Raw genomic sequence first — 27087 nt, 5'->3', positions numbered from 1 at the left:
TCAGGAGAGCCTGTGGGAGGAGCACTGGGGATGAGGGAGGACGGGAACGAAGACGCCTGAACCGAAGAGGAAGCAAGGGCAGCTAAATAAAGAAGCCCAGAGTTCGGGGCAGGGGGGAGGCGGGGAGAGCTGGGCAGATCACTGATGGCCAAGCACAGAGAAAGCCCGAGCCTGACGTCAGAGCCCACAGGCGCCCTGCGCTGCCAGGTCCGGAAGATGAAGATTCAGCCAAGGAGATGTGAGAAATACTGGCCACGAGCGCAGCGTAAAACACGGAGGACATGTAATTGTACATAAGACACAAGAAATAAAATTGTTAATCAATGTTTTAGTATATTCTTGCCCATAAAAAGGATGTAAATCCTCCAACGCACAGCAGTAAAATGAAATCGAGGTCCTTCCACCTGTCACGGAAAACTGCCTCTTCTTATTACTACAGAAAAAAGGGACGTGTAATAAGAGATCTGTCAGTCCCATAAACCAGGAACCAATTCTTCTGTGCGCTCCAAGTCCAGCCTCTCGCAGCAGCGGAAAGCCGGCTTTCTCCTCGCCTCATTTTCCTCGAACCCTCTCACCCTCCTCCTCCCTTTTTCAATCACTAGAGAAATTAATCCAATTTCCAACCGAAAATCCTGAAATTGCCCTAAGCAGCCTAATAGCTACTTACTGGTAAAGCCTGCTAAAAATAAGCAAGGTAATAGATTTCTAAAATCTGGAATTCATAAAGTGAGATTTGTGTCACTAAAGTGTATCGAGGACTCCTAATTCATATCCTACCGAGAGGCCCACCCACCATGCAATGCTTGATAATGCTGCAAAGCTCCTAATTAGAATTTTCCAATTTTCCGAGAAGCCTTATTAGTGCATCGACAGTACCACCTTTGAGATGGCAGCTGTAAATTGCTATTTGTCCTTAATTTATAAACTGCTGCTACTAAATTTCACCAGAGCAATTTGGTTTGTACTGAGTTGTCAGATTAATGACACATAATATCGCACTGGCGTACGCTGTATTTTTGGTATAAAAATTTCCCCCAACTAGAAGACTCGTGGTTTTCCGGATGTTATTCTCCCGTATCCCATTCTCAAAGATAACACAGTCCCAGAAGTTCTGCTTTCATGGTGACGCGTTCAGAGCTGTGTCGCCACGCCACGTCCGCTCAGACCACTTATTCTAGGTTATAAAGTTAAGTGTAAAATAATGACCGGATTATTTCCAGATTTACAGTCCGTGGAGCTTTTTAAAACCTTAAAACCATCCAGTCATTTGTTAGCAACAGGCTTACGAGAACCGTTCCATTTCTCAATCCCTGTAATCGCTGGACAGTGTTTTTGACCCAACAGCGGAGGAGAGGGCGGAGGAAGGGTTTCTGCCTGGGTTAAATGGTCAGAAGCACAGTAAATGGAAACAGGCCTGCATACGCCTCATGAACTTTTAAGCGATTCATACACTCTGATATTCATTTTTGCTCCTGCCTAAAGAAGAAATATTTTTAACCCATTTTTGAGATGAAAAAGTCTTTATTACTGAGCACCAAGTATTGCGTAGAAAACATTAGTTAAAAACACAATTAAAGATGATGCTGACAGGGGCGCCTGGGTGGCTCCGTGGGTTAAGCTTCTGCCTTCGGCTCAGGTCATGATCTCAGGGTCCTGGGATCGAGCCCTGCATTGGGCTCTCTGCTCAGCAGGGAGCCTGCGTCCTCCTCTCTCTGCCTGCCTCTCTGCCTACTTGTGATGTCTGTTCAATAAATAAAATTTAAAAAAAAAAAAAAATGATGTCGACAGCCTTCCAAGTAGGGTCACCTCATTCAATTTCTAAGAGAGTATCAAGGTTAAGAAAGCCGGATGCTCACTGGACCGATGAGTTACATACAGAGGAAATCGCTACACAACACCATGACTCTCCCTCCACCTCAACCCGAAGGAGCACAAGGACACACAATTACAACTACCACGTGTGTGAGCAGGGCTTACCAAGAAAGCTATATTCTATTATTGTATGAATCAAGGACCAAACGAGCCTTACCCCTTTTAGGGGACGCAATTCCAAATAGTTACATACAGCAAAGCTTAAAGCCAAGACTGCAATTTTCTTGTGTTCTATTGCAACGGAGGTAACCAAACTGGTTCACGTGGTGCTCAAATCGGCCCGCTCCTCCCGCAGGCACACGGGTGACGGTCCCCAGCGAATCAACACAGGACTGTATGGCGCCGGGACCCCTCCTTTCCAGATACCCCCAGAGCTCACTTTCAAACCCCGGTCTCCCCAGAGTCGGGTCAGCAACCGACGCGCTTCCTTCCTTGCCACCAGCATACGGGGACACAGGAGGAGAGCTGCAGTCTCAAGTCAGAGGAGGACAAACGCTTCCCGTAAAGGGCCAAAAAGCCTGTGCCGCAAGTATTCAACAACTCTGCTGTTGCAGAGCGAAAGCAGCCACAGACACGGTGAATGAACTCCCGGCTATGTTCCAATAAGGCTTTCTTACGGGCGCAGAAATGTGAACTTCATGTAACTTTCACAGGTCACAGATACTCTTCTTTTTTGACTTTTTTAATTATTAAAAAAAAATATAAGAACCATTCTTTGCGCGTGCGCTGCGCAGAAAGGCAGTGTGTTTTTCTGGCCTATAGGTCATACTGGTCAACCCCCTGTTGTGAGCCTCTTTTGAAGTCTCTCTAGCAAGCTCTGGGCAGGTGAGGTCCACAAATCTAGTTGTTGAAGTTTACGAAACTGACTGTTAAGCTGGCTTCGTGTCTAATACGCGCATCAGGTTTTGAAGAATCCCATGTTCAAATGTGTCGTGTTCCTGGTGATAAATCCTGGGTTAAGTCCAGGTGTCAAGAATCTGAGACGACTGGTTCTTGGGTCTACTTAGGGTTTTATGATCACCTGAAATAAGACCAGCTTCCAACAAACCAGGTCCTTGGATGAAATGCTTAATGATCCTAGAATCAAGACTCTCACGGTCCTAGGATCCTTTGGCAAGATTCTGGAACCGTGGATTGGAAGTGAACAAGGTAAAGGCTGTGGCTGGTCCTGTTCTCTGGAGCTTTCCTTCTGCACAGGGTCTGAAATGCCAACAGACTTCAGAGCCATCAACTGCTCTCTCCATCCCAGAAGAGCTCACTTCTCCACAGCCTTTTTTCAAGTCGTCAGGACTAGAAAGGGTTAGGGGTGCGGGGGGAAGGGCTCACGATTCCATAAGAGTAAGGTACAAAGGATCTGGAGTGTTTTCATCCTTTTTTTTCAAGCTTGAAATCCTTAAAAAGAGCTACTGTTGAGAAGGAGGGGAACAAAAAGATTGTGCTCTCTATTCTTGTTTTCCTGAAGCAGGAGTCTGGGATACGAGGTTCACTACAGGACTGGATTCCTATGGAGCTGAATAACAATTTCTAGATGGCGGGATCCGGACAGTGAATAAAAACCCATTTAGTGTGGAGTGGATCAAACTTTTGGAAGCATTTTTGGACCCCAGTTAGAGATCTGTAAGGTTTACCCCAGTAAGCCCTGCCATCGAAGCCTCCAGGAACACACAATGGCTGTTTGTGTGAAGAATGCGGGCTTCTCAGTTTATAAACCCTTCAAAACAATACTTACTGTTTTCTATGGTTGGGTCGTAGGAGTCAACAAATTGGCCTTCAACAAACTGAATCGTCAATGAGGATTTCCCTGTAAGAGAGAGCAAAAGCTCAGTATGTACCGGCATAAAAGCGGAACAAAAAATTTTGCTACTATTTTACCAAAAAACTCCCCTCTAACAAGATGAGGAGATGGAGAGTACTGGGATCGGAACACACTCCTTTAATTAACTTCTGGGCAATTTCAAAAAGGAAATAAATTTCATGAATTTGCTTTATACCAGAGGAATTTAAGAAATTAAGCTACTATGAATTAAACGCTCTTGTCCCACTGAGAAATATTACTGACCAACAAGCACATTGTGAAACACTGCGAAATAAGGGCTAAGTGAAGCTAATTTGCTCTGGCGTCCCTGGAATGTGGGTATCAATTCTAATAGAGAAAATAGTCAAACGGGATTTCTTTGGGTTTCCATATATGGCTGTTAGAAATGTAACCAGGTACAGCTCTCAAAGGGGGGAACCTGAGAATATGGAACAGAAGTCTTCATTTAAAACGCTCCTTGAAGGCAGAGATCCTGCCTCAAAATGCAGTATCAAAGGCCTCGTGATGTCTGGCACAGAGAAGACAATTAAGAAATGTTCTGGACTTCACAAAATCACTGCTCATCATTGAGCCCGTGTGCTAAGAAACCAAGAGCTGGAGCCCTAAGTTCTCACCTCTCTGTTACCTGAACTTTCTACTCGAGGACGGTAGGGACTAGGGCACTCAATACAGACAGCGCAGGAACAGTTGGAGAAGTGACGGAAGTGGTCCCTCCCAGATCTCACCCCCGTCCCTCTGTCTTCTTATGCATTCTCAGAGCACAGTTTTCAAAGGTTTTATGTTTTTAAAAGATTTATTTATCTGAGAGAGCGAGCGAGTGCGCGCGCATGCGTGAGCGAGCACGGGGAGGGGCGGGGGAGGGGAAGGGCAGAGAGGGAATGTCCAGCAGACTCCCAGCTGAGCGTGGACCCCGACTCGGGGCTCGATCTCATGGCTTTGAGATCATGACTTGAGCTGATGCTTAACTGCACCTCAGGTGCCTCAACATTTTATCTGTAAGTAATTTCTACACCAGAGTGGGGCTTGAATCCACTCCCCGAGATCAAGAGTCGCTCACTCTTCTGACTGAGCCGGCCGGGCGGCCCCCCAGAGCACAGTGAATTTTAAACACAAGCTCCACAGGCTTGCTGCGTCTCACTGAACTTCCGCCTCCCAAGAGCTTCCGGACAGGGGCGCCGGGGGGGCTCAGTCATTAAGCCTCTGCCTTTGGCTCAGGTCATGGTCCTGGGGTCCTGGGATTGAGCCCCGCATCGGACTCTCTGCTCAGCGGGAAGCCTGTTTCTCCTTCTCCCCCTCCTCCTGCTTGTGTTCCCTCTCTCGCTGTGTCTCTCTGTCAAATAAGTAAAATCTTTAAAAACAACAATGACAACACCACCCCAAAAGATCTTCCCGGAGTTAGGTTTGTACCAGGAACTTTCTGCCCCGGGGTTTAGGCTGTGGCTGCCTTCCTCTGGTCCGCGCGAGGGTAGCTGGCAGGTGGCGTGTTTTCACAACGAAGGCAGGCCCCACACACTTAGAAATTAATGAATTAATGAACCGGTTTAAGAGTGGGAGCTGTGGGGAGACAACTAGAAAACCCCTAAGTTAGCAGGCCCGTTTTACTCCTCATGAGCAGTTAAACACACAGTTCAAAGTATTTCTGGAATTATTAAAGCCTGAACTCATTCTCTACAAAGCCGCCTCCGAGAGCTTCTGACAATTACTCGTCATCTCCCCGCTTGAAATCCTCAGTGCGATTAGAATAAATCCCCAAGTCCTAACCAGGCCCACAACACCAGGCCCTCCCTGCCCGGGCCCTGCTCTGCCCATGGCCCCAACCTCTCTGTGGCCACCACTCCTCCGCCCAGACCGTCCCGGGCTCCACTCACATCCCCTTGTCCCTCTGGCCCAGCCACCTCCACAGGGCTCCACACATACGACTCACTCTGTCATTATTCTGGTCTGGGATCAGATGTCCCTTCTTCAAAGACGCCTCTGCTAAGACCACCCCACGGCCGTGCGGCGGTGCCCCCTCCCGGGCATCTGTCCCAGCCATCCTGCTTTGTTTCTTTCTAGTGCCTGCCAGTCTACAGCCATACCACCCTGGACGTGCCCGATCTCGTCTAGTGCCTGCCGGTGTCCCAGTCTCTCCAACTCACTGGCCCGCCGACACCAGTATGGTGGCCGAGGCACTGCCGACGCTCTCTTTCCAGAACAAATGAATGAGGTGAAAACTAACGTGCCCTCAGGGCATGCTCTTCCGTTCCAGATACTGCACAAGCTCTCGATCCTGTATACACACGTGCCCAGGAAACACCGTCCAACAGGAACAAAGAAGCGGTTCTTGTCCTATTTGTCTGGTTGCCCTTCGCTGTCCCGGCCGTGCCCTACAGGAGGCAGGGGCCGTCCAGGGGCTCACACGCTGCGAAAGGACCGTGTTGCAAAGACAGCATGTTACCCAGGCTAGCTCATAAACAGCATTTGCTTCAAATACAGCACAAGTATTTTATGCAAGGGAAAAACTTCTTTTAAGTTGTTAGCAAAACTGAAAAACTCAAAGGAGTAAGCAAATTCTTAATTTACGCTGAGTGCTATGGCTTGAAGCAAAAGAAATTAGACAAAAGAGAAAAGAGACTTCTTTGGGGCTTCTGAAGAGTATCTCCAGGCACTCTAATGACCTTCTGTAGGCTACCGGGGTCTGCTGGCTTGTAAATGGGCAGCGGGAAGGAAGAAAGCAGAAGGGTAATTTTTTCTCAAGATAAATGGGCGAGAGTTACAAGGGATTAAAACGATTTTTACACCTTTTCCAAAGCAGAACTGGATTAAAAATAGTGAAAGAGAGGGGTTAAGGATGGTCTACTCGGTAAGCCCAAGAGGAGGACAGGACACAACAGCTGTCAAGGACGGGCCTTGCTGCGGGACTCGAGGGACGGGGACAACAATCTCTGCCACTGTCACAGGAAACTGAAGAAAGTTACATGAAAGAAGATCGCATGAGATGAAGTGCAACAGTGGAGTTTTAGATAAACAAGTGGAGGAAATTTCAAAAATCCAATTATCGGTACATATCAAAGAGTTCCTTGCTTGCACCATGAAGGGCAGAGATTTTCTGACAGGCTCAGTTAACACCGGACTTGAAAAACACCAAGAATCCCTCCGGCACAAGCAGACAGCGCGGCCCCACCCAAATCACGGCGGGGGGGGGGGGGGGGGGGGGGGGGGGGGGGGGTGTGTGTGTGTGTGTGTGTGTGTGTGTGTGTGTGTGTGTGTGTGTGTGTGTGTGTGTGTGTGTGTGTGTGACAGACAGAGATCACAAGTAGGCAGAGCAGCAGGCAGAGAGAGAGAGGGGGAAGCAGGCTCCCTGCTGAGCAGAGAACCTGATTCGGGGCTCGATCCCAGGACCCTGAGATCATGACCGGAGCAGAAGGCAGAGGCTTTAACCCACTGAGCCACCCAGGCGCCCCATCATGATTATTCTCCTAAAAACCCACACTATTTTCATGTATTACCTCCATCTCCCCTCCCCTAACCAGTACTCTATGGAACAGCTGACACGGTCCTTGTTCACTGGGATGTAATGGGGAGGAGTAGGTTTCAATCTACCAACTAGTCTGTCAAGTCGTTTGGCGCAGGGTCCACTGGGAACAGTGTGATGTATCTGGGACACAATCCATTCCGAGGACTGCCTTCCTTTTCACCTCAAATTCTCCACATCACCTTACGGGACCCTGCTGTCCACATATATAAGATGGTTTAGCTTCGGGGCGCCTGGGTGGCTCAGTGGATTAAGCCTCTGCCTTCGGCTCAGGTCATGATCTCAGGGTCCTGGGATCGAGCCCCGCATCGGGCTCTCTGCTCCGCAGGGAGCCCGTTTCCTCCTCTCTCTCTGCCTGCCTCTCGGCCTGCTTGTGATTTCTCTCTGTCAAATAAATAAAATATTAAAAAAAAAAAAAAGATGGTTTAGCTTCAAAGTTTCACCGGAATTGCCACCGATAATCCCCTCCATGCATACCATGAAACGCCGGCTGGTCGCCCCTCCCAGAAGACTCCCCCACGTTTGCAACCTCCCTCGTACCAATCCCAAGCGGGACGGCACATCCTCCCAGCACCCTTACTTTCTGACTCCTGTCCGGGACATCTCTGGAAGGAACATTGTCAACCCAGGGGCTGTAACCCACCAGGTCATGACATTAATATACTGAGCCATGAGCAGCACTGTTTTTATCTTTTTAAATAAAGATTTTATTTATTTTGGGGGGGGAGTGTGCACACAGAGGGAGAAGCAGGCTCCCTGCCGAGCAGAGAGCCCGATGTGGGGCTTGATCCCAGGGCCCAGAGATCATGACCTGAGCCGAAGGCAGAGGCTTCACTGAGCGGCCCAGACGCCCCCATCATCGACACTGTTCTTAAAGAAAGAACACCAGAGCAGACTGCGAATAATCAAGTTGTAAGGCAGCAGTCACAAAGGTGAGAAATACACTACTCTCAACGGTCATATCCTGAATCTCCAATCTCCATCACCTTTCACTTCCTTGCCCATCACTTTAAGCCCCAAGATAAAAACACTGTCCACTACTATCTTGTCTATCCTCCAATTTCCTTTCTCTGGGCTCCTTGAAAAAACCCTCTGATCTCAATCTAATCATTTGCCTTTGGTGAGCCTGCTGAGCTCTGCCGCAGACAAACCCTGCCTTCCTCCTGTCGATTAACAGCTATTCTCAGTCTCTGCTCTTTCCAACCCCCACCCCACCCTCCCCCGTCCCAAGGCTTTAGGAAGCCTCTCTGGAGCCCCCTCTCCTCCTGCAGGAGTGAAAATGTGGTTCCACCAGCAGCATCCCAGGGGACCTGTTACAAATGCAAATCCTCAGCCCCAACCAACCCCCCCCCCCCCCCGGGGAGTATTAACAAGCTCTACCCCCCCGCCCCCCGCTGCCCTGTTCCGCTGCACCCTAAAACTTAAGAAGCGCTGTCCTCAGGAAACAAACTCAAATTTAACTGATCACGCTAGGTCATTTTTCTCTTCCAGCCTCCAGGATGTCCCCACAGCCTCCAGTTCCTTCCAGCAGCTCCTGTCCTAAGTATTTAAAGAATATTTAAGAAGAGCCAGGCACTGGGGTGCACTGGGGGGCAGGGCCCTGCCCACACCTTGACTTCATGCTTCTGAGCCCGGAGCTGTGAGGTGATCAAGGTCGGTCACAACCTGCCGTCTGTGGGGCTCTTCGCTGCCACCCCAGGAGACGAAGACACTTGTTTTGCCTTTCGATTTTAAACAACTTTACGGCGACGGAATTCAGACACTATATAACGTAACCACTTAAAGAGCACAATTAAGTTTTTAGTATATCGACAGGGCTGTGCCGTCCTCACCACAACCGATTTTAGAACATTTTCATCACTCCAAAAAAGAGTGATGTCAGCCGTCACCTCCGTTCCCCTGGGCGCTCCCCAGCCCCCCGCAACCACTGAGCACCTTTCTGTGTCTGTTACTCAAAATAACTCAAAAGGAACCCAATAAGAGGCAAGAAGACTCGAACAGACACCTCACAAAGCTCCACGAATTACCAACAGGTAAAGGAGAAGCTGCTCCCCCTCCCGAGTCAGCGGACAATTCAAACAAAACCACCACAGCATTAGCAGGGCTGAGGTTAAAGCGTTCGAGGATACGGAGCATCCGGGAGGCTGGAACGCTCGTTTGTTGCCGGTGGGACTGTAAAGTGGTACAGATACTTTGGGAAACAGTTTGGCAGTTTCCAACAAAAGTACACACTTACATACACGCGGCCTGTGCGACACCAGTCCGAGGTATTTACCAAAGACAAATGACTGCATGTCCGCAAAGATGTAAGAAACGGTTCTCACAGGGCACCTGGGTGGCTCAGTCGTTAAGTGTCTGCCTTTGGCTCAGGTCATGATCCCAGGGTCCTGGGATCGAGCTCCGTGTCGGGCTCCCTGGTCAGTGGGGAGTCTGCTTCTCCCTCTCCCTCTGTCCCTGCTTCGGTTCCCTCTCTTGCTGTGTCTCTCTGTCCAATAAACAAACAAAATCTTAAAAAAAGAGTTCTCACAGCTTTGCTCTTAGTAGTTTAATAGTGGAAACGACCCACAGGCGACAGGAGACAGACCGTGGCAGAGCCACACGAGGGACCACTGCTCAGCGATGAAAAAGAAACCACTTAGGCGTGTGACAACAGGATCAACCTAAAAACTATCACGTTTTTTGAAAGCAGCCAGAGTATTCACTGTACGATTCCATCTGTACGAAACTGTACGACAAGGAAAGCCAATCTATGGTGGCAGGAAGCAGACCGATGCTTGCCTGGGAGTGGGGGTTGGGCAATGAGGGAATGTTCTGGGCTGACAGAAATATTTTGTCTTTTGGAGGAATGGTTGCACAGGTGAAGAAATCTATCCAAACTCACGTGACTCTACATTTGAAACGCATACTTTATTATATGCAGATTATACATCAATAAAAGTTGATTTAGAAAGGTATAAAAAAAAAAAAAAGAAAGGTATAAAAAAGAGGAAGATAATTTACTATTTTTCACTAAGCGGAACAGGATGGTGATTAGCTATGCCACTGCAGGCGGTTTTCCTGAGTCTGTTTGCTTGCGTATGAACTGAGGTAATACCAGTCCCTACCTTCCAGATCGCTGTGAGCGTTCAACGAAAAATACGCGTGGCAAGGCTGGTATGTCCTAAGTTCTTGCTAAATGTCCCTATTTGTAGTAATACTATTAACTGCTCTTAAGACTAAAATAATCAGCTTGGGAGAAAAAGGCATTCAATAATTACAGCTAATAAATGAATCTGTAATCTAAGAAAATGAGAGATACTAACAACTACTTCAGCTCAAGCCTCAAAATAACATGACAGGGGTGCCTGGCTGGCTGGTTGGTGAAGCGTATGACTCTTGATCTCAGGATTGTGAGTTCGAACCCCAAGCTGGGTGTAGAGATTACTTAAAAAAAAAAAAAAATCCGGAAGTTTAAAAATACCCCACTCCCCAGCAGTGAACTACCAACTGCTCCGTCATCCACTGCCGCGTAACAAACCACCCCCAAACTCAGTGGCTAATACCGACAGCCACGTCCTCTGTTCTCGAATTCTATAACCGAGGCTGGGCTCAGCGGGCCCTCTGCTGGCCTGGCAGTCAGTCACTCCCTGGTGGCAGTGGGGGGTGGCGAGCCTCCGCTGGGCCTTCCGTCGCCCACGCGTCCTCCTCGCCTAGCACGCCCACATGTTCCTCGTAGCTCCAGGGAACACAAAAGCAGAAGCTGCTGATTTCTGAAGGAGTAAAGCCTGGCACCGGCCCACCGTCATCTCTGCGGCATTCTGCGGATTCAAGAGTGTCACAGGGACACGGCGTGAGTTCCAGGAAGGTCTTTCTCTGGGAGCCACCAAGAGGAGGGACATCAACAGAGCAACCCAGTCTGCAAACAGCAGAAGGTGCGATTATAAAGGGACGGCAACCTGAACAGATCGTCGTCATAGAAAAGGCCAGAGTAACAGTGCGCTGTACGAAGGTTCACCAATGTGTTCTCTACACGAAACGCAATGCCACTTAGATGCTTACTCAAGAACCGTACCCACTTCAGGGAAAGAGGAGTGGTTCTGTCAATGGCAGGCTGCTGCTTTTCGGAGGGGTGAGGGGACAGGCATATACATCAGGGTCACCAAGGAAGCCGTCTGCAAAAAACACACTGACCTCACCATTCTAATTTAAAAAGGCGGCGCATGAAAAATCCTCGTGTGTTCTGTGTTGGCCATGATCCTAACACATGAACCCACCCCTACAACAATCCATCGGAGTCAGATGAAGGCATGTGATGCGGAGAATCCAAAATTCAACTGTTCACTAGGACCTACAAGCCACATACCGTTTTAAGAGTTTGTACATTTTCCCATGAATTATCTCATTTGTTCCTATGAGTTAACCAGGGCTGACATCATCTCATTGTTTCTCACACCCCCTTCCTGATTTTTAAAAATAGATGTTAAGTGAGAAAAAAATGAAGGTGCTATTATTATTACAACAAGCATAAGACAGAATGACCGAGCAAAACTGGTTCATAGTTATTCCTCATTCGAATACTTCCTGGGTGCCCACTACTGCCAAGCATGATGCTACCAAATGTACCAAATGTACGCCACGGAGAACACAGGAATATAATAAAACATAAAGATTTGAGTTACATAAATGGAAGAATTTTATTAACTGTCAGGGTTATTAAACTAAAAGAAAAACAAAATTCTGCCAAGAAAGGCTATGAAATTATCTCCCTGAAGTGTTTTAAAATAGGAGATCCATTTCCCTGGGATGATTCAAAGATACAGCCGAGCTGGAAGTCAGGGACAGACGTGATAAACTGCAGGAAATTCAGTGTTCGGCAACAATGAAGAAAGAATTTTGCTACACACGTGGCCAAAAGTGGGGAGAAGCCCGGGGTCCAGGGAGGAAAAGAGCTAGGGAAAAGCAAATGAGATAAATTCTCAAATTATAACACAATCTTTAATATATTAAAAAGCATATAAAGACTCATCAAAATGAGTAATGAGAAATTAGGAAAATGAGATGAGACAGCCATCACACAAATGGTTACTTATAAAAATTATTTCTTCAGAAGTTCTTTAAGACTCTACAGTGATCCATTTACGACCACCAATTCACTCCTCCCTATTCCCGCGCTGTCCCACGGTGGGGAGCCAGTGGGCAGTGGACACTTGAAACGTGGCTGGTCCTGAGACGCATCATACATGACGTAAAACATATATAAGGTTTCAAAGCTTTGCATAAAAAAGTGACAACATAAAAAATATTCAATATACACTGAAATAATATTTTGGACGTACTGGGCTAAATTAAACATATACTTAAATTATTTCAACTATTCCTTCTTATTCCTTTATGTGGTTATTGGAAAATTTTAAATTCCCCAGAGGGCTTGATTGTATTTCTGATGGACAGTGCCGCTCTACGCCATGGTTTAAGGGTACAGGGAGCATCCTACTTGTATAGACTTAGCGCCTACCAGAAAGACTGCCACAGTTTAAGAAATGGAAGCTACGTCCGTTTTGTGTGTAGTCCAGTTTTTTAGGATAACAGTCATCCAGAAACATGGTTGGGTTAAGAAAACAATTTCTTCTGTAAAAACACACTTCACGTATTTTGGTAGCAGTTATGTACAATGAAAACGTCTAGAGGCACCTGGGTGGCTCAGTCAGTTAAGAGTCTGACTCTTGATCTAGGCTCAGGTCTCGACCTCAGGATCTTGAGTTCAAGCTCTGCCTTGGGCTCCACAATGGGTGTGAAGCCTACTTTAAAAAACAAACAAACCCAGAAATAGGAAAGAAGTAGCCTAGAGATGAAGCCCGACTCCCCGTCTCCCCAAAGCAAGGAACGCCCTTGGAGATAGACACGAGTCCTCAGCACCCCTGCCTGGCGGAGCGAGCAGTGCGGGTACGCAGGGTCCGACGGGTCTTGCAACCTCCTGTTTCCAAGGCAGCAGGGAGACAATGCTGCAGCAGGAAGGTGTGTCTGGGCACAGCCACAGGTGACATGACCAGCCAGGAGCAGCGCACCCCCAGGAGGCCCAGACGCAGGCACAGCCACCTAGCTCTAGGACCATGGGAACTGCGTGGGTCCCTGCTAGGGCCTCTACAGCCAGAAAGCAAGGTGAGTAGGTAGATACACAAATGAACGTGGTCCACCCCCAAATCCCGGTGTATCCCTTCTCCCTTCAGCCAAGGGCACAGCTGCTCACTCAGGGCCTCGTGTGAACCACCTGGAGGTTCTCCGTTCCATCTCCTCTTGGCGATTCCTCCCTTGTCACTTCTCAGCTCCGCCTCATCGTCCTGCCCGTACTGCACCTGTGCCTGACACCTTGGCCCATGAACTTCAGTGCACCGCTGGTCTGGTCCTGGCACTTCCATTCCCTGACTGCCCCACCCCCCTCCCAGAGCAGCCAGAGGGAGGGGTCTTCTGGAGGACACACACCAAGAGGATCAGCAACTACAGCCCCGGAGCTACAAGTGGTTTTTACGTTTTCAACGGGTTGAAAAAAAAAATCAGTAATATTTCACGATGTAAAAATTGGATGAAACTCAAATGTCAGTGTCTGTAAATACGGTTGCAGGGCACACGGCCACACTCACTGATGTACTGTTTACAGCGCCTGCTTGCTACGAGAGGCGGCGGCAGCGGACGGACTCCAGGACAACACGGGTGCGAACTGCGCAGGTCCACGCATATGCAGGTTTTCCGATAAATGACACTCAGTACTATACATGTATTTCCTCTTCCTTGTGCTCTTCCCAGTGACGTTTTCTTTTCTCTAGATCCCTTTACTGCAACAGTACAGTACATAATACATAATTTATAATTTCAGTACAGAAGTTTGTCCATCCTGGCGTAGATGATCATCTTTTTTTTTTTCTTTTTTAATTTTCTTTATAGAGAGATCACAAGTAGATAGAGAGGCAAGTAGAGAGAGAGGGGGAAGCAGGCTCCCTGCTGAGCAGAGAGACCGATGTGGGGCTCGATCCCAGGACCCTGAGATCATGACCTGAGCCGAAGGCAGAGGCTTAACCCACTGAGCCACCCCGGCGCCCCCGTAGATGATCATCTTATCTGTTGCTTAAAACCCGTCAGTGACTTTCCTCCATTTCTAGGGAAAAGTCTAAAACTTGCACAATAAGGCCCTCCAGGCTGTTCTTGGTAGGCAGCGGGCACACGGGTAACCCCTCCCTGCCCAATCACATCCTACTCCTCTCAGCCTCGTTCATCGTTCCCAGGTCCAGCCACACTGAGCCAAAATCCCACTCATCCTTGGCATACACCGCTCCCTTGGATTGTAAGGCTCTGTCTTTCGTCCCCCACTCCACTCACCCCGCACCTCTGCCTGGCTAACTCCAGCTCTCATGACAGTTCTTTAGGGACCGTTCTCCACCCCTGTGCATGGTTACAGGAGTTCTCCCCTTGAGGATTTCTCTCGAAGCATTTATCCCAGTCATCTGGATAGCGGCCCAAAGAGAGTGCTGGCTCCGGACTAGGGCTGAAATTCAGATCCTGGCTCAGCTACTTCACGTTTGACCTTGGGCAAATCCATTTAACCTTTCTGTCGCTCAACTTCCTCATCCACAAAACAGGCGTCATCTTCACCATCCTAATAGTACGTACCTCACTGCGTTTAAGCCCCATACCACTAACGCTTTAAAAACCATTAGGAGGAGTACTGTCTCCCAGGCCTCCCTCCCCAGATGAAGCTCCCTGAGAGCAGGGAGCAGGACTGTCTTTGCCTCCGTGGCGAAGTACACAGTGTCTGGCACACGGTGGGGACTGATGTGAACAACTAATGAACACCTACCTAAGTAACATGCCACTGAATCCACAGTGTTCCCTTCGACCCGTCATTCTAGCAACTCAGTCTTTCGGGGGACCGGAGTCCTTTGGATAGCTGACAGACGCCAACTCCTTCCCCAGAAAACATGCCTGTGATTTCAGGGAAAGCTCGGGACCTCCAAGAAGCACTCCTCTAAGCTGGCACTGAAGAGACCACGCTACCTGCGGGTCTGAAGGGGCGCTGGGTAACTAACATGCTGGAAAATGGACCCGGGTCTTCAACCTGTGGGCACTCAGGGGACCTTTTCTGAAACACAAACATAAGACTTTAGATTTCTTTCTTTCTTTCTTTTAAAGATTTATTTATTTGAGAGAGCATGTGTACAGGAGCTGGGATGGGGGCTGAGGATGGGGGAGGGTGAGAGAGAGAGAAAGAGAGAGAGAGAGAGAATCCTGAAGCAGACTCCATGATGAGCGCAGAGCCGGATGTGGGGCTCGAACCCAGGACCACGGGATCATGACCTGAGCTGAAACTAAGAGTTGGCCGCTCAACTGACCACAGCACTCGCGCGCCTCACGACTTGACATTTCAGGTTGTCCTTTCCTCACGTAGCCCTCTCAGTAACATTCCAGCCCAAACTTCGCTCGCAGAGCACTCAGGTCTCCAGAGTCCAGCGTCCCCCGCCCGCCCCCGCCGGGATACTCAAGGCCACACAAGCCTGGTCAGAGAGTCACCCTACCATGTATAACTCCTGTCCAGCGTGGGGACCAGAGATTCCAGTGTTTTCCCACTTGCCCTCCAGCCACAAAGAGTCACATTTGACCTTGGTGAGTCCAGTGTGCCAAGGTCATCTTGAGCCTTCCTCCCCTCGAGGTTAGCCACCGTGGTTGAATTTTGCCACTTACGTTTTTTACTTAAGCACCTATACAAGTCATGAACAAGGATAAAAAGAACCAGGGCACCTGGGTGGCTCAGATGGTTAAGCAGCTGCCGTCTGCTCAGGTCATGATCCCAGAATCCTGGGACCAACTCCCACATCTGGCCTCCCGCTCAGCGGGGAGTCTGCTTCTCCCTCCTTCTGTTCTTAAACTCTTGCTTGAACTGCCCCTCCATATATCAATAAAATATTTATTTTTAGAAGATTTTATTTATTTATTAGAGAGAGAGAAAGCGCAAGCATGCGCAAGTGCACGAGAGGGGAGAGGTCAGAGGGAGAAGCACACTTCCCGCTGAGCTGCGAGCCCCATATGGGACTCGATCCTGCCACTCCAGGATCATGATCTGAGCCAAAGGCAGTTGCTTGACCAAACTGAGCCACCCAGGCACCCTAGACCAGTAAAGTCTTTAAAAAAAAAAAAAAATTTTTTTTAAAATTTATAAATTTAAAAATATTCTTTTTATATTCTTTTTATTCTTTTTTATATTCTTTTTAAAATAAATTCTGAATGTGATTTAGATTTGAAAACCAGCAAAATGTCAGCTGGATGCATTTATATCTAATACAAGTCCTAGAAAAGCATTTTCGTTTCATCAAACTACATTAACTCTAAGAGCTGGTATTTCACTTCCACGTGCACACGTGATGTACCCTGACGCCGCAGAGTTAACAATCAACTTCTGATCCTGCAGAGAAGCAGGATCACGTATCTTGTTAAAACACCAATTTCCGTTTCAAAAGTCCCTGAGGAGTCTTTCTGCAAGCGAGTAAGCACAAGAAGAGAAATGAGGGAGGGGGACAGGGAGGTAAGAGGGACACCGACCAACAGAGGACATGCGGGAGTTCCTTGTATTAGGGTCTTCAAACTGCCCTGCCTTCCCTTGCCCTCAGAGCGCCAGACTTCTGCTTCTCGTGCTTCTGTTCTAAATGAATCTCAATTTAGTCTTCAAATTGCAATGTCCTATATGGAACTCTTTTTTTAATCAGAGGCCCAACATACACTTAAGAATGCTGAAATACGGGGCGCCCGGGTGGCTCAGTGGGTTAAGCTTCTGCCTTCGGCTCCGGTCATGATCTCAGGGTCCTGGGATCAAGCCCCGCATCTGGTTCCCTATTTAGCACGGAGCCTGCTTCCCCCTCTCTGCCTACTTGTGATCTCTCTCTGTCAATAAATAAATAAAATCTTAAAAAAAAAAAAAGAATATTGAAATACTAAAACAGTATTCCAGGACCTCTGTGTCTGATATTAAATTATATTTCCAAATCAAGCAAGTAATTAATGATGAAGGCCCTCACGAGTTTGCACTGTATCACTCCAGGCTTATTACTTCGGTACTACTTCATGATAAATAGTTCTAGAACTAAGAATACAGGTTCTCCCAGGGGTGATCACTCAAGACCTGGAAATGGTTTAACCTGCACAACCATGTCCAAGTTCAGTTCTGACTCCAATAACTAAGTCCAATCCACCCATGGGCAATACTGAAGTTGTTAAGGCCTTATTTTAGACCCTCAAGTAAGAAAAGTGTTGGATATTACTGACTTCATAATCACAGGCAGAGATGGCCGTTTCTGATTTTGTGATAATCTTGTTGGTACTCAGGTCCCCACCCCGCACCCCAATTCTCGTGCTCGTACGGGAAAAGCGCGTCACTTGCACATAGGTCCTGATACGCTGCCATCGTGCCACGTTCTTACTAATCTCTGGGAGCCTCGTCATTACCAGATCAAAAAACGCCACTCACCCCAAACTCCACCACAATCGGAGGCCACGTCCACTGGCTTTAGGCACCCCAAGCCTCCCCATACTCTAGTAACCCACTGCTTACTGCTCCGAAGGAACGGCCTCTTGAACTTCCTGCGAGGCCCGCCTCACCCGCGGCCCCCGACCACCGCCAACTTCAGTCCCTGGTCCCGCCACGTTCTCCGCTAGCCCCCCGGCCTCCTTCAGTTCCCAAGCATGCATGTTCTTTCCTGCCTCGCCATCCCTCTCTCCTACCAGGTGACAGGGCTTCTTCTGGAAGGGTCGTCTAAGCCCGGGGTGACCACGCCCCTCGGGCAGCATCCGCGATGTGGCCACTCTTGACTCAATTCTGCACGAGCACAGCGAGCGGTCGTCCCGTGGACGCTCTGGGGGTCCCTTGAGCCCTTTCCGGGGGGCTCATGAGGTCAAAACCACTTCCACCGCCATACCAAGATATTATTTGCCTTTGCCACCACGTCCGTGTTTGCACCGACGGTGCAAGGGCCCTCCGCACGAATCCAGACCGTGACTGCGCACGGTGGTGGGAAAGCACTGTTCTCTCCGCGCCCGTGCACCTGCCGTGAAAACACCCAACTGTCTTCACTTAACAGTGTCCTTGAGGAGGCAGGAAAAACGATTAATTGCATCCTGACCCTTAAGCACGCCTTTTCAATACCGTGTGACCAAACGGGATGCACACATCGGGCACGGCCGCATCCCGGAGCGTGATAGTCGTCTCGAAGCAAAGCACGTGTGCCAGGTTAGTGAAGTGATCTGAAAACAGCCACTTTTATCACAGACCATCATTTTTACTTGCAAGAGTGGCCAACAAACGGCCATTATTTCAACTAGTTTGCATTCGGCAGGCGTCTTCTTGAAATGAAAGAAAGGAGACTGTCATTTCGAGTAGGACTGGCAGCGCCTTGCCCATGATCCCATTCAAACCCTCAGAAGGAAATTTGAATTTTGGAGAATTTGCATCACTCACGGTGAGCTTAAAGCTTCCCAATATTTACATTTTCTCCCCAAGGAGATTGATGGTGATATTAAAAAATGTGATTAAAAAGTTTGTATGTTGGGGTATCTGGGGGGCTCAGTTGGTGAAGCACCCGACTCCTGGTTTCGGCTCAGGTCACGATCTTGGGGTGGTGGGACTGAGCCCCCAGTCGGGTCAGGCTCTGCTCGTGGGGTGTCTGCTTGAGAGTCTCTCTCTCCCACTGCCCCTCCCTTGGCTCACACGCACACGTTCTCTTTCAAATAAATAAAATCTTAAAAAAAAAAGTTTGTATGTTGAAATGTATCAAAATGTGGAAGGATTTGCAAAATAGTAAACCATTCTTTTCGAAATAACCAAGACATGACTTTACAAAATCAAAGTCATGGGTAGAGGATCCATTCAAAGTGCAAAATAAGCGATGGAATTCAACCTAACAAGAGAAAATTCTTCCACACAATTTCAGGCGGCTACTGCAACTGACCACCTATGGCGGGGACACTACCTACACCTACGGAGTTCCGGTGAGCAGCAAAGAATATAAACAATTATCTGAAAAAGGTGTTAAAAAATACTCCTGGATGCCTGCATAGCTCAGTCAGGTAAGCACCTGACTTCCTTGGGTGGTGATCTCGGGGTCATGGGATTGAGCCCCACTCAGGGTCCTCACTCAGTGGGGAGTCTGCTTCTCCCTTTCCCTTTGACCCTCCCCTTGCTCTCGAGCTCTAATAAATAAAATCTTTTTAAAAAAAGGATTTTATCTATTTGACACAGAGATAGAGAGATCACAATTAGGCAGAGAGGCAGACAGAGAGGGGGGAAGCATGCTCCCTGCTGCGGGGCTTGATCCCAGGACCCTGGGATCATGATCTGAGCCAAAGGCAGAGGCTTAACCCACTGAGCCACCCAGGCGCCCCTCTAATAAGTAAAAATCTAAAAAAAAAAACAAAAACAAAAAAACCCACTCCTCTCTTTCCCAATTAGGTATCTATGCAAGGCTGGAGTTCTCTCACATAACACATTACAATAACATGTTGCAGTGGAATGAATTTAGAAGGAGATATGAGAATTCAGCTGGTTTCAAAATCAGACATTTAAAGAATTACAAAACTATAAAACACCCTGTCAAAATCCTAGTGAGTATGTCTGTGTGTGTGTGTGTGTGTGTGTGTGTTTGGCAGAAGTTGACAATCTAGACCTAAGATTCTTACGGAAATGCAAGGGATTCAAAGGGAGCCAAAACAATCTTGAAAAAGACTAAAGTATAAAGACTGGCATGTCCTTATCTTTAAGTTTCCTACCAAACCACAGCCACCAAGACAGTGTGATACTGGCATAAGGACATACAGGTCAAAAGAACAGAATCCAAAAATAAACACTAACATTTATGGTCCCTTGGTTTTTGACACGGATGTCAAGATAATTCAGTAACAGACTTTAATAAAAGGTGCCGGCACAACATGACATCCTCATGTAAAAGAATAAAGTCGTACCTCCATCTCCTACCTTATACAAAAATTAACTCTGAGGGGATCACAGATCAAATATGTCCAAGTTAAAATGATAAAAACACTTAGAAGAAAACATAGTGGTAAATCTCCATGGCCTTGATCAGGCAATGGTTTTTTAGACACGACACCAAAAGCACAAGTCACCGAAGAAAAAATAACCAGATTTTGTCAAAATTGAAAACTTTGGCTTCAAAGCACATCAACAGGCAAGAGAAAAGACAGCCCCCCAGAACGGGAGAAATCATATGCAAATCGCATGTGCTACCACTTCACACCCATAAGCAGGGCTCAAATAAAAAAAAGAAAACTGCAAGTGCTGATGAGGATGTAAAGAAATTGAAACCAACGTTCAGTTGGCCGGAATGTAAAACGGTGCGGCTGCTGCGGAGAACAGTTTCAGCAGCTCCTCAAAATGTTACACACAAGGGCACCCGGTGGCTCACTCAGTTAAGTGTCTGACTTCACCTTGGGTCATGATCTTGGGGTTCTGGGATAGGGCTCCACGCTGGGCTCCCTACTCAGTGGGCAGCCTGCTTCTCCCTCTCCCCCTTCCACTGACCAAACCCTCCAACTTGTGCTCTCTCTCTCTCAAATGAATAAAATGTTAAAAAAGGGGCACCGGGGTGGCTCAGTGGGTTAAAGCCTCTGCCTTCAGCTCAGGTCATGATCCCAGGGTCCTGGGATCGAGCCCTGTGTCTGGCTCTCCGCTCAGCGGGGAGCCTGCTTCTCCTTCTCTCTCTGCCTACTGGTGATCTCTGTCTGTCAAATAAATAAATAAATAAAATCTTAAAAAAAAAAAAATGACCCAGCAATTCCACTCTGAGGAATATACCCCAGAGAAATGGAAACATATGTCTACACAAAAATTCGCACAGGAATGGTCATACACCATTATTCATAATAGCCAAGATGCAGAAACAACCACATGTCCATCACCTGACAAATGCGACATATTCAAATAACAGAGAATTGCTCGGCAACAAAAGAGAATTACTGGTATATGCCAGAACAATGGATGAACCTTGAAAATACTCATGTTAAACGAAAAAGGCTCGTCACAAAAGATCATTTACGTATGATGCCATTTATATGAAATATTCAGAATAGGAAAATTCATAGAGAACACAGGCTAAGGGATGCCAGGGTTAGGGGTGAGTGGGGCAGTCAACAGGTACAGAGTTTCTTTTCAGGGTGATGAAGGTCATTATGGATAGATATAACCCACATAGACATCAAAATAACATTCCGCACTGAAATATCATAATCACAAATGCAAGCTCTGACTACCCTCTCGTACAGAACAAATGAACGCCACCAAGAAAGAAAAGAGTTCATTTCAAGCTTCAGTAGACGGGGGCCACTATGGGACCACCCTGCCCACAGGTGCACAGCCAAAGTGTTAAAGAGGGCCTGAACACACAACTTCGTGTGCTACAGGATTTCGGATATGGCAAAGAACGTTCTGCCTTCAGCACTCTCAACGAACTGTGTCAGGAAAGGATAGGGTAATTTAAAAAGACAGTAAATCGGAATACAACTGGATTGTATTTTATTGGGAACAAATGTAATGATATTTCTCCCTGTAAGTATCCAACAGAAAGGTGCACCTTCTTTACCACCGAAAACATTTTGACAAGGTCATAACATGAGTTACTTCTGAATTGTCTTTTACCAAACCACAGCACTGTTTCATTTTCTCTTTTATGATCTTTCACCTTCCTGTAATCCCGTCCCTTTTGTTAACCTCGGAGACTTTTACAGGACAAAAAAATTTTCTGATTAGAGTCTGATGGGAAACTAGATTATCAAAGCTCTCTGCAGAAGATTCTAGCAAAGGAGGTACCAGATTTTACTTAAGGATTGTTACCGGATACCACATTTCAAACTCAAGTTTAGTTACCTCCTACCATAGGACTACTTGTTTGTACTAGAAACAATGGACGTAAGGGAGCGCGGAACACTTGCCACCACCAAAACAATACAAAGCACTCTCAGAAAGCCAGCCTGCGTTATAGGTGACGTGTCCTTAGAAGCTTAACATTGTAAATAACAGGAAATGTACTTCAGGAAAAAGGACTGTATTAAATTACCTGAGAATCATACATTCCTCAGTGGTAACTTTATCAATATTTTTTTAAAAAATGCAAAATTTGAAAGCGAAGTAAAACAATCATAGCATTTAATAGCTGAAGGCAAACTTTTAAAAATAAAGTTTGTGAAATGACAAAGTCACAATGACAAGTACCCTACTAGTCAAACTGGCATAAGATACTTAATCAAGAGAACATTCTAAGAAAGGTGTGGTTTCTAGCTGAGCCTTTTTCAGAAAGATTTTACTTTTAAGTGATCTCTCCACCCAACAGGGGCCTGGAACTCACAACCCTGAGATCAAGAGTCACACACTCTAGAATCAGCCAGGCTCCCCCTTTCCTACCACTCTTCACCAACAGTCAGTATGACCCAACAGCTCCGCGTCACAGAGTAACAGCACCTAGAAACACGTATACTTAAACTTCTCTAGTACAGCATCACATGCAAGCAAACATATCCATAAACTCTTATAAGTCTGAATACTGAATAATTCTCCCAGGAGCGGCTAGCACATAGCGTCAGGGAAATACTTCCTTTTTTGATGCCGGCAAAACAAAAGACCCACAAACCACAAAGTGTCTTGGTTCCTGACAAAGGTAAACAACTTTAAAATTAAAGGCAAAGGTTGGGAGTAATTTAACCTTTCCAAAATACCTTTTACTTTAATCATCACTACACCTGAAGTAGGATATAATATGACATATGGAAGGCACAGAGAACAGGGACCAGAACTTTAGTTTGTATCTCACTGGAGGCCAGTTAAGCACAGTATTTCAAAAGCACGTTAAAATACATGTTTGTGACCAGAAGGCCAAGGGGTGACCTGTCACATCCAGGTCTTCAGGGAGTTGAGGATTAGATGGGGAGACCAAACAGAATGGATTTCAACTGGACACGAGGAACCGCTTTAGCAAAACCGCAATAAACACTACACTTGCGTATTACTGAAGACCAGAGTCACCATCTGGAGAATGTCAAGGAGTAAGCCAGTATCTTTAGGACACTCTCTCAGGCTGCAAATAGGCAGTACAGGTAGAGATCACCTGTAAATTTTTCAGAGACTGCTGTCCTCAACGGATGGGCACTGTGGATCTATGTATCTGATTAGAACTTATTCAAGAGACAGGATATGTCCCCATCCCACCCTCCGAAAAGCAGAGGAAATAAGAACCGAGAAGCAAGGGCTGGGTGACTCAGGATGCTAATAAAGGTTCCATTCCACATGGGCATTTGGGGAGTGGACTGCTAGCGATTTTTAAAAGCCTCGATGTGATGCATGGTTCCTTCGGAGCTGCGGCTGCTAAGGCCCTCACCCATTCTTCCCCCACATACAGACCCATCCTTTGGCGCTGCATCATACAAGAGTTGTCCCTCTGACTCCTGGCACCCCCTATCTACACAAGCATCTCTCAGCCTCTGACTGCCCCCCATTCTAATGATCCCTCCACCCCCCGCCCCCCGCACTTTGACGAGGGAGACGATAAAAGGATGAGTAAGCACGCTGTGGCTGATCTTGGTCAAAGAGCGCAGACCCTGGCACCGGCCGCGGAAAATGGGGGTGAGGAGCAGACCAGAAAGCGGCGTCGGGGAGCTCATCCGATGGGTAGCAGCCAGTTACCAGCTTGCCTATGGCAGTTATTGTCGCCTCCTCCTGCCACCGCCGTAGACTCCGAACCTTCGCTTTCCCCTCCGCCCCCCGCCCAAGATCAAGTGCACATTCTCCTTAGACAGTTACTTCTTAAACACAACACGAAGAGATAAACGTAATTTCTCCGGGCTTCCGGTTGTCAAAGACAATAAAGCCTCGCCCTGAAGCATGGTTAAGTTCAACGGTTCTGTTTTCTCGCTCGCCTTCGGCACCCCGTCCACCCCCGACCCCGCCACAGCCCCCCCTCCCCCGCCCCGCTCGGCAAACAGGCGACTGCCACCAGCAGTTTCAGACCTAGGTCAACCTTCGGGGTGGGTGGGAAACCCCAGCAAACTTCTGAATTACTTCGACAGCCCGGTTCCAAGTGCCTGACCTTAATTTTTCCCGAAGAAAAATAGGACACCGAGAGTCGGAAATCTCGTTTTCTCCGCCTGCCTACTTGGGTCGCTGGGCACACCTCGGGGGCTTTCGCAGAGGGCTCTTTCGGTTTCTCCGGCAGGAAACTTGCCCTCGGTACCCAAACGTCCTTTAGGTCCCCGGCTTTCTTTAAAACGCCGAACTTCGCCGCGGACAGAAAAAGCCCAAGGTGCTGTTTCCTTTGTTAAAATCCCCCGGACTTTATCTAATTTGGGGCGGAAAGGCCGCCGGCGAGATCGCGCCAGCCAGCCGCAAAAAGGCGGAGAGGAGACAGGTGCGGTGGCTCCCCGCCGCGGTTCCGCCGGCTCGGCGGCCCCCGCCTCCCCGCACCTCCCCGTCCGCCCGCGGCCTCCCCAGGCACGTCCTCCCGAGCCCCGGCCGCCCCCCGCCGCCGCCGCCGCCCCGCGGCCCGGCCTCGCCGCCTCGGCTCAAAATGGAGGTGGCGGCCGCGGGCGGCTGGTTACGAAACGCGCGGCCGCCACATGGCCGCGCCGACCCCAAACTTGGCCGGGCCGCCGCGTCCCGGCGCCCAGGCGAGGCCCGGCTGGGGCGCGGAGGCCGCGCGGCGCCCGCCACTCACCCACAGACCGGTAGCCCAGGATCGCGATCTTCCGGGACTTGGACTGCGGCATCTTGGCGGCCTCCTCAGCCCCGGGCCAACCACATCAACCGCGGCGGCGGCGGCGGCTCCTGTGCTGCGATCGGCGGCGGCCGCGCCGGGGCAGAGCGGCATCCAGGGGCGGGGCGGGCGGGCGCGGGCAGGCGCGGCTGCCTGGGCTCCTCGCTCGCGCGCCCAACCGCCCGGAACCGCCGCGCGGCCCCGCCCCCAAACACGCCCACGTGACCGCCGCCGCCGGCCCCGCCGCGGTTCGCGTCAGCACCGCCCTCCCCGCCGCGGCGGCCACCCCCGCCCTGGAAACGCACGGGGGTGCGTCGGGCGACGTTTTACTTTAAGGGGAAATAGAGGGGACGCCAAGAACCCCCGGAAAAGTCACGACTGAAACTCGCTGCGTCATGACCCTCCCACCCTCTTCCGCCGCTGTTTAGTTACGCCAGTTCTTCCCGGGCGCTGATTGGATAGCCCCCGCCCGCCCGCACGATGACGCGACGGAAACTCCATCTCCGATTGGGGGCGGCTAGGAGGCGGAGCCGAGGGCGGGGCTGCTCGCCCCGAGCTAAAAATAAATTCCGGCTGAGACCCGGCGGTTGAGCGCGAGTGAAATTTGAAGGGTTCTAACCTCCAGGGGTTGGGGGAGGGGGGGAGGGGCGGAGAGAAGCTAACTCCCCTTTGATTGGATAGAACAGGACGAGGGGCGGGACAAGCCGTGGGGAGTGCGGTGATTGGCGGAACGTTGAGCGCTTGGTGGACTGGCGCCCACAGAGCCCTTAAAAGGCGCGAGGCAAGTAGCTATTGCCGGCTAGCTTATGGGGTGGGTGCTTCCTCCTTGATTGTGTTTTTTGTTTTTTTTTTTTTTAATTTTTAACCCCTTCACTCTTTTAGGGTTAGTGAGTCTAGAACTGAGGTTGTAGGTGGTTGCTAGGCGTCGTCCTTGGATGAAAGACCCCGGGAAGAATGGAATGTGCGTGAATTCCAAACGTTACACTTTTCTCTACAAATGTGTGCGCCTCCCCAGTTCCGGTCTCGGCCCTGCCGCAGGCGAACCCGGCACAGCTCCCAGGAAATACCTAGCGCGGGTCGTCGACACCTGCGTGGCTCGTTCAGTAGTCCAACTCAAACACCAGCCGTTGCTGGCTGAGAAGGCTCCAGAACCGTCCTCGCAGGGGACATTCAAGTCAGCTGGGCTTGCCCGCCTGTGTGGGCTGACCTCTCGGGAACGGGACGCCGCCGTATTTCCCACAAAACGTTTGCACGCGGGCAACCCCTTTTTCCGCTGGTGCTGGCGAAGGGCACCAATGTTGGAGGCGAGGAAGGGATGCCAGCGCTCGAGTCCTCAGTCAGGGAAAATGAAGGTGGAAGCCAGGCCTGGGAAATGGAGGATGCGCTTGGGACCTTTCCAGCCAGGGGACACTTCCATTACACTTGACCTACTTGCCCGTGGTGGTTGCTAAAGAAGCAGATACTCTCGCTAGGACTGTTCCCTACTGTCCTCGGGCTGTTTGATGGTGTTGGGACAGTCACCAGCTGGTCATAGCCTTTTGCCTTTCCCAGGAAGCACAGAGGAGTGGCAGGATTGGTTTCCTGGGTATGAAGACTTAGAGTCTTCTCTAAGTCTTCTGCCCCATAGTCATAAGTCTCATAAGTCACTGCCCCATAAATATGCCTTGTTGAGTTAGAAACTGGCGTTAGGAGGGGCGCCTGGGTGGCTCAGTGGATTAAGCCGCTGCCTTCGGCTCAGGTCATGATCTCAGGGTCCTGGGATCGAGCCCCGCATCGGGCTCTCTGCTCCGCAGGGAGCCTGCTTCCTCCTCTCTCTCTGTCTGCCTCTCTGCCTACTTGTAATCTCTCTCTCTGTCAAATAAATAAATAAAATCTTTAAAAAAAAAAAAAAAAAGAAACTGGCGTTAGGGCAGAATCCTTCCACCGTCTTGCTGAAGTGCTCCTAAGAGAGGGAGACTGTGTTCACATCCTAGGGGCTGTACCCATTGAAGTCCCAGACAGCCAGCTGGAACTGAGAAATATCGGTGAAATTCTGTTTTTTCTTCATCGTTTTTGCATTCTACTCTGTGTTTAGTTGAAATATTTAAAAACATCAGGTCTTAAAATGGGAGTCTCCAGGA

At 48.9% G+C, this 27087-nt stretch overlaps 1 protein-coding gene across 1 annotated transcript in view; it reads right to left on the bottom strand.

Moving 5' to 3' along the window:
• RHEB (Ras homolog, mTORC1 binding) overlaps positions 1-25321 on the bottom strand; it is a 42079-nt gene extending 16758 nt beyond the window's left edge. Inside the window, exons 1-2 of the mRNA XM_046020403.1 lie at positions 24929-25321; positions 3602-3673 (exon numbers count right to left, since the gene is read on the bottom strand). Of these exons, the coding sequence (XP_045876359.1) occupies positions 3602-3673; positions 24929-24980 (124 nt within the window). The 5' untranslated portion in view covers positions 24981-25321. The remainder of the gene's footprint in view (positions 1-3601; positions 3674-24928) is intronic.
• Positions 25322-27087: the final 1766 nt, after the last annotated feature.

The sequence above is a fragment of the Meles meles genome, chromosome 10, assembly GCF_922984935.1.
Source record: "Meles meles chromosome 10, mMelMel3.1 paternal haplotype, whole genome shotgun sequence".
Classification (NCBI taxonomy): Eukaryota; Metazoa; Chordata; class Mammalia; order Carnivora; family Mustelidae; genus Meles; species Meles meles.
This window is presented reverse-complemented; position numbering and strand designations above follow the sequence as displayed.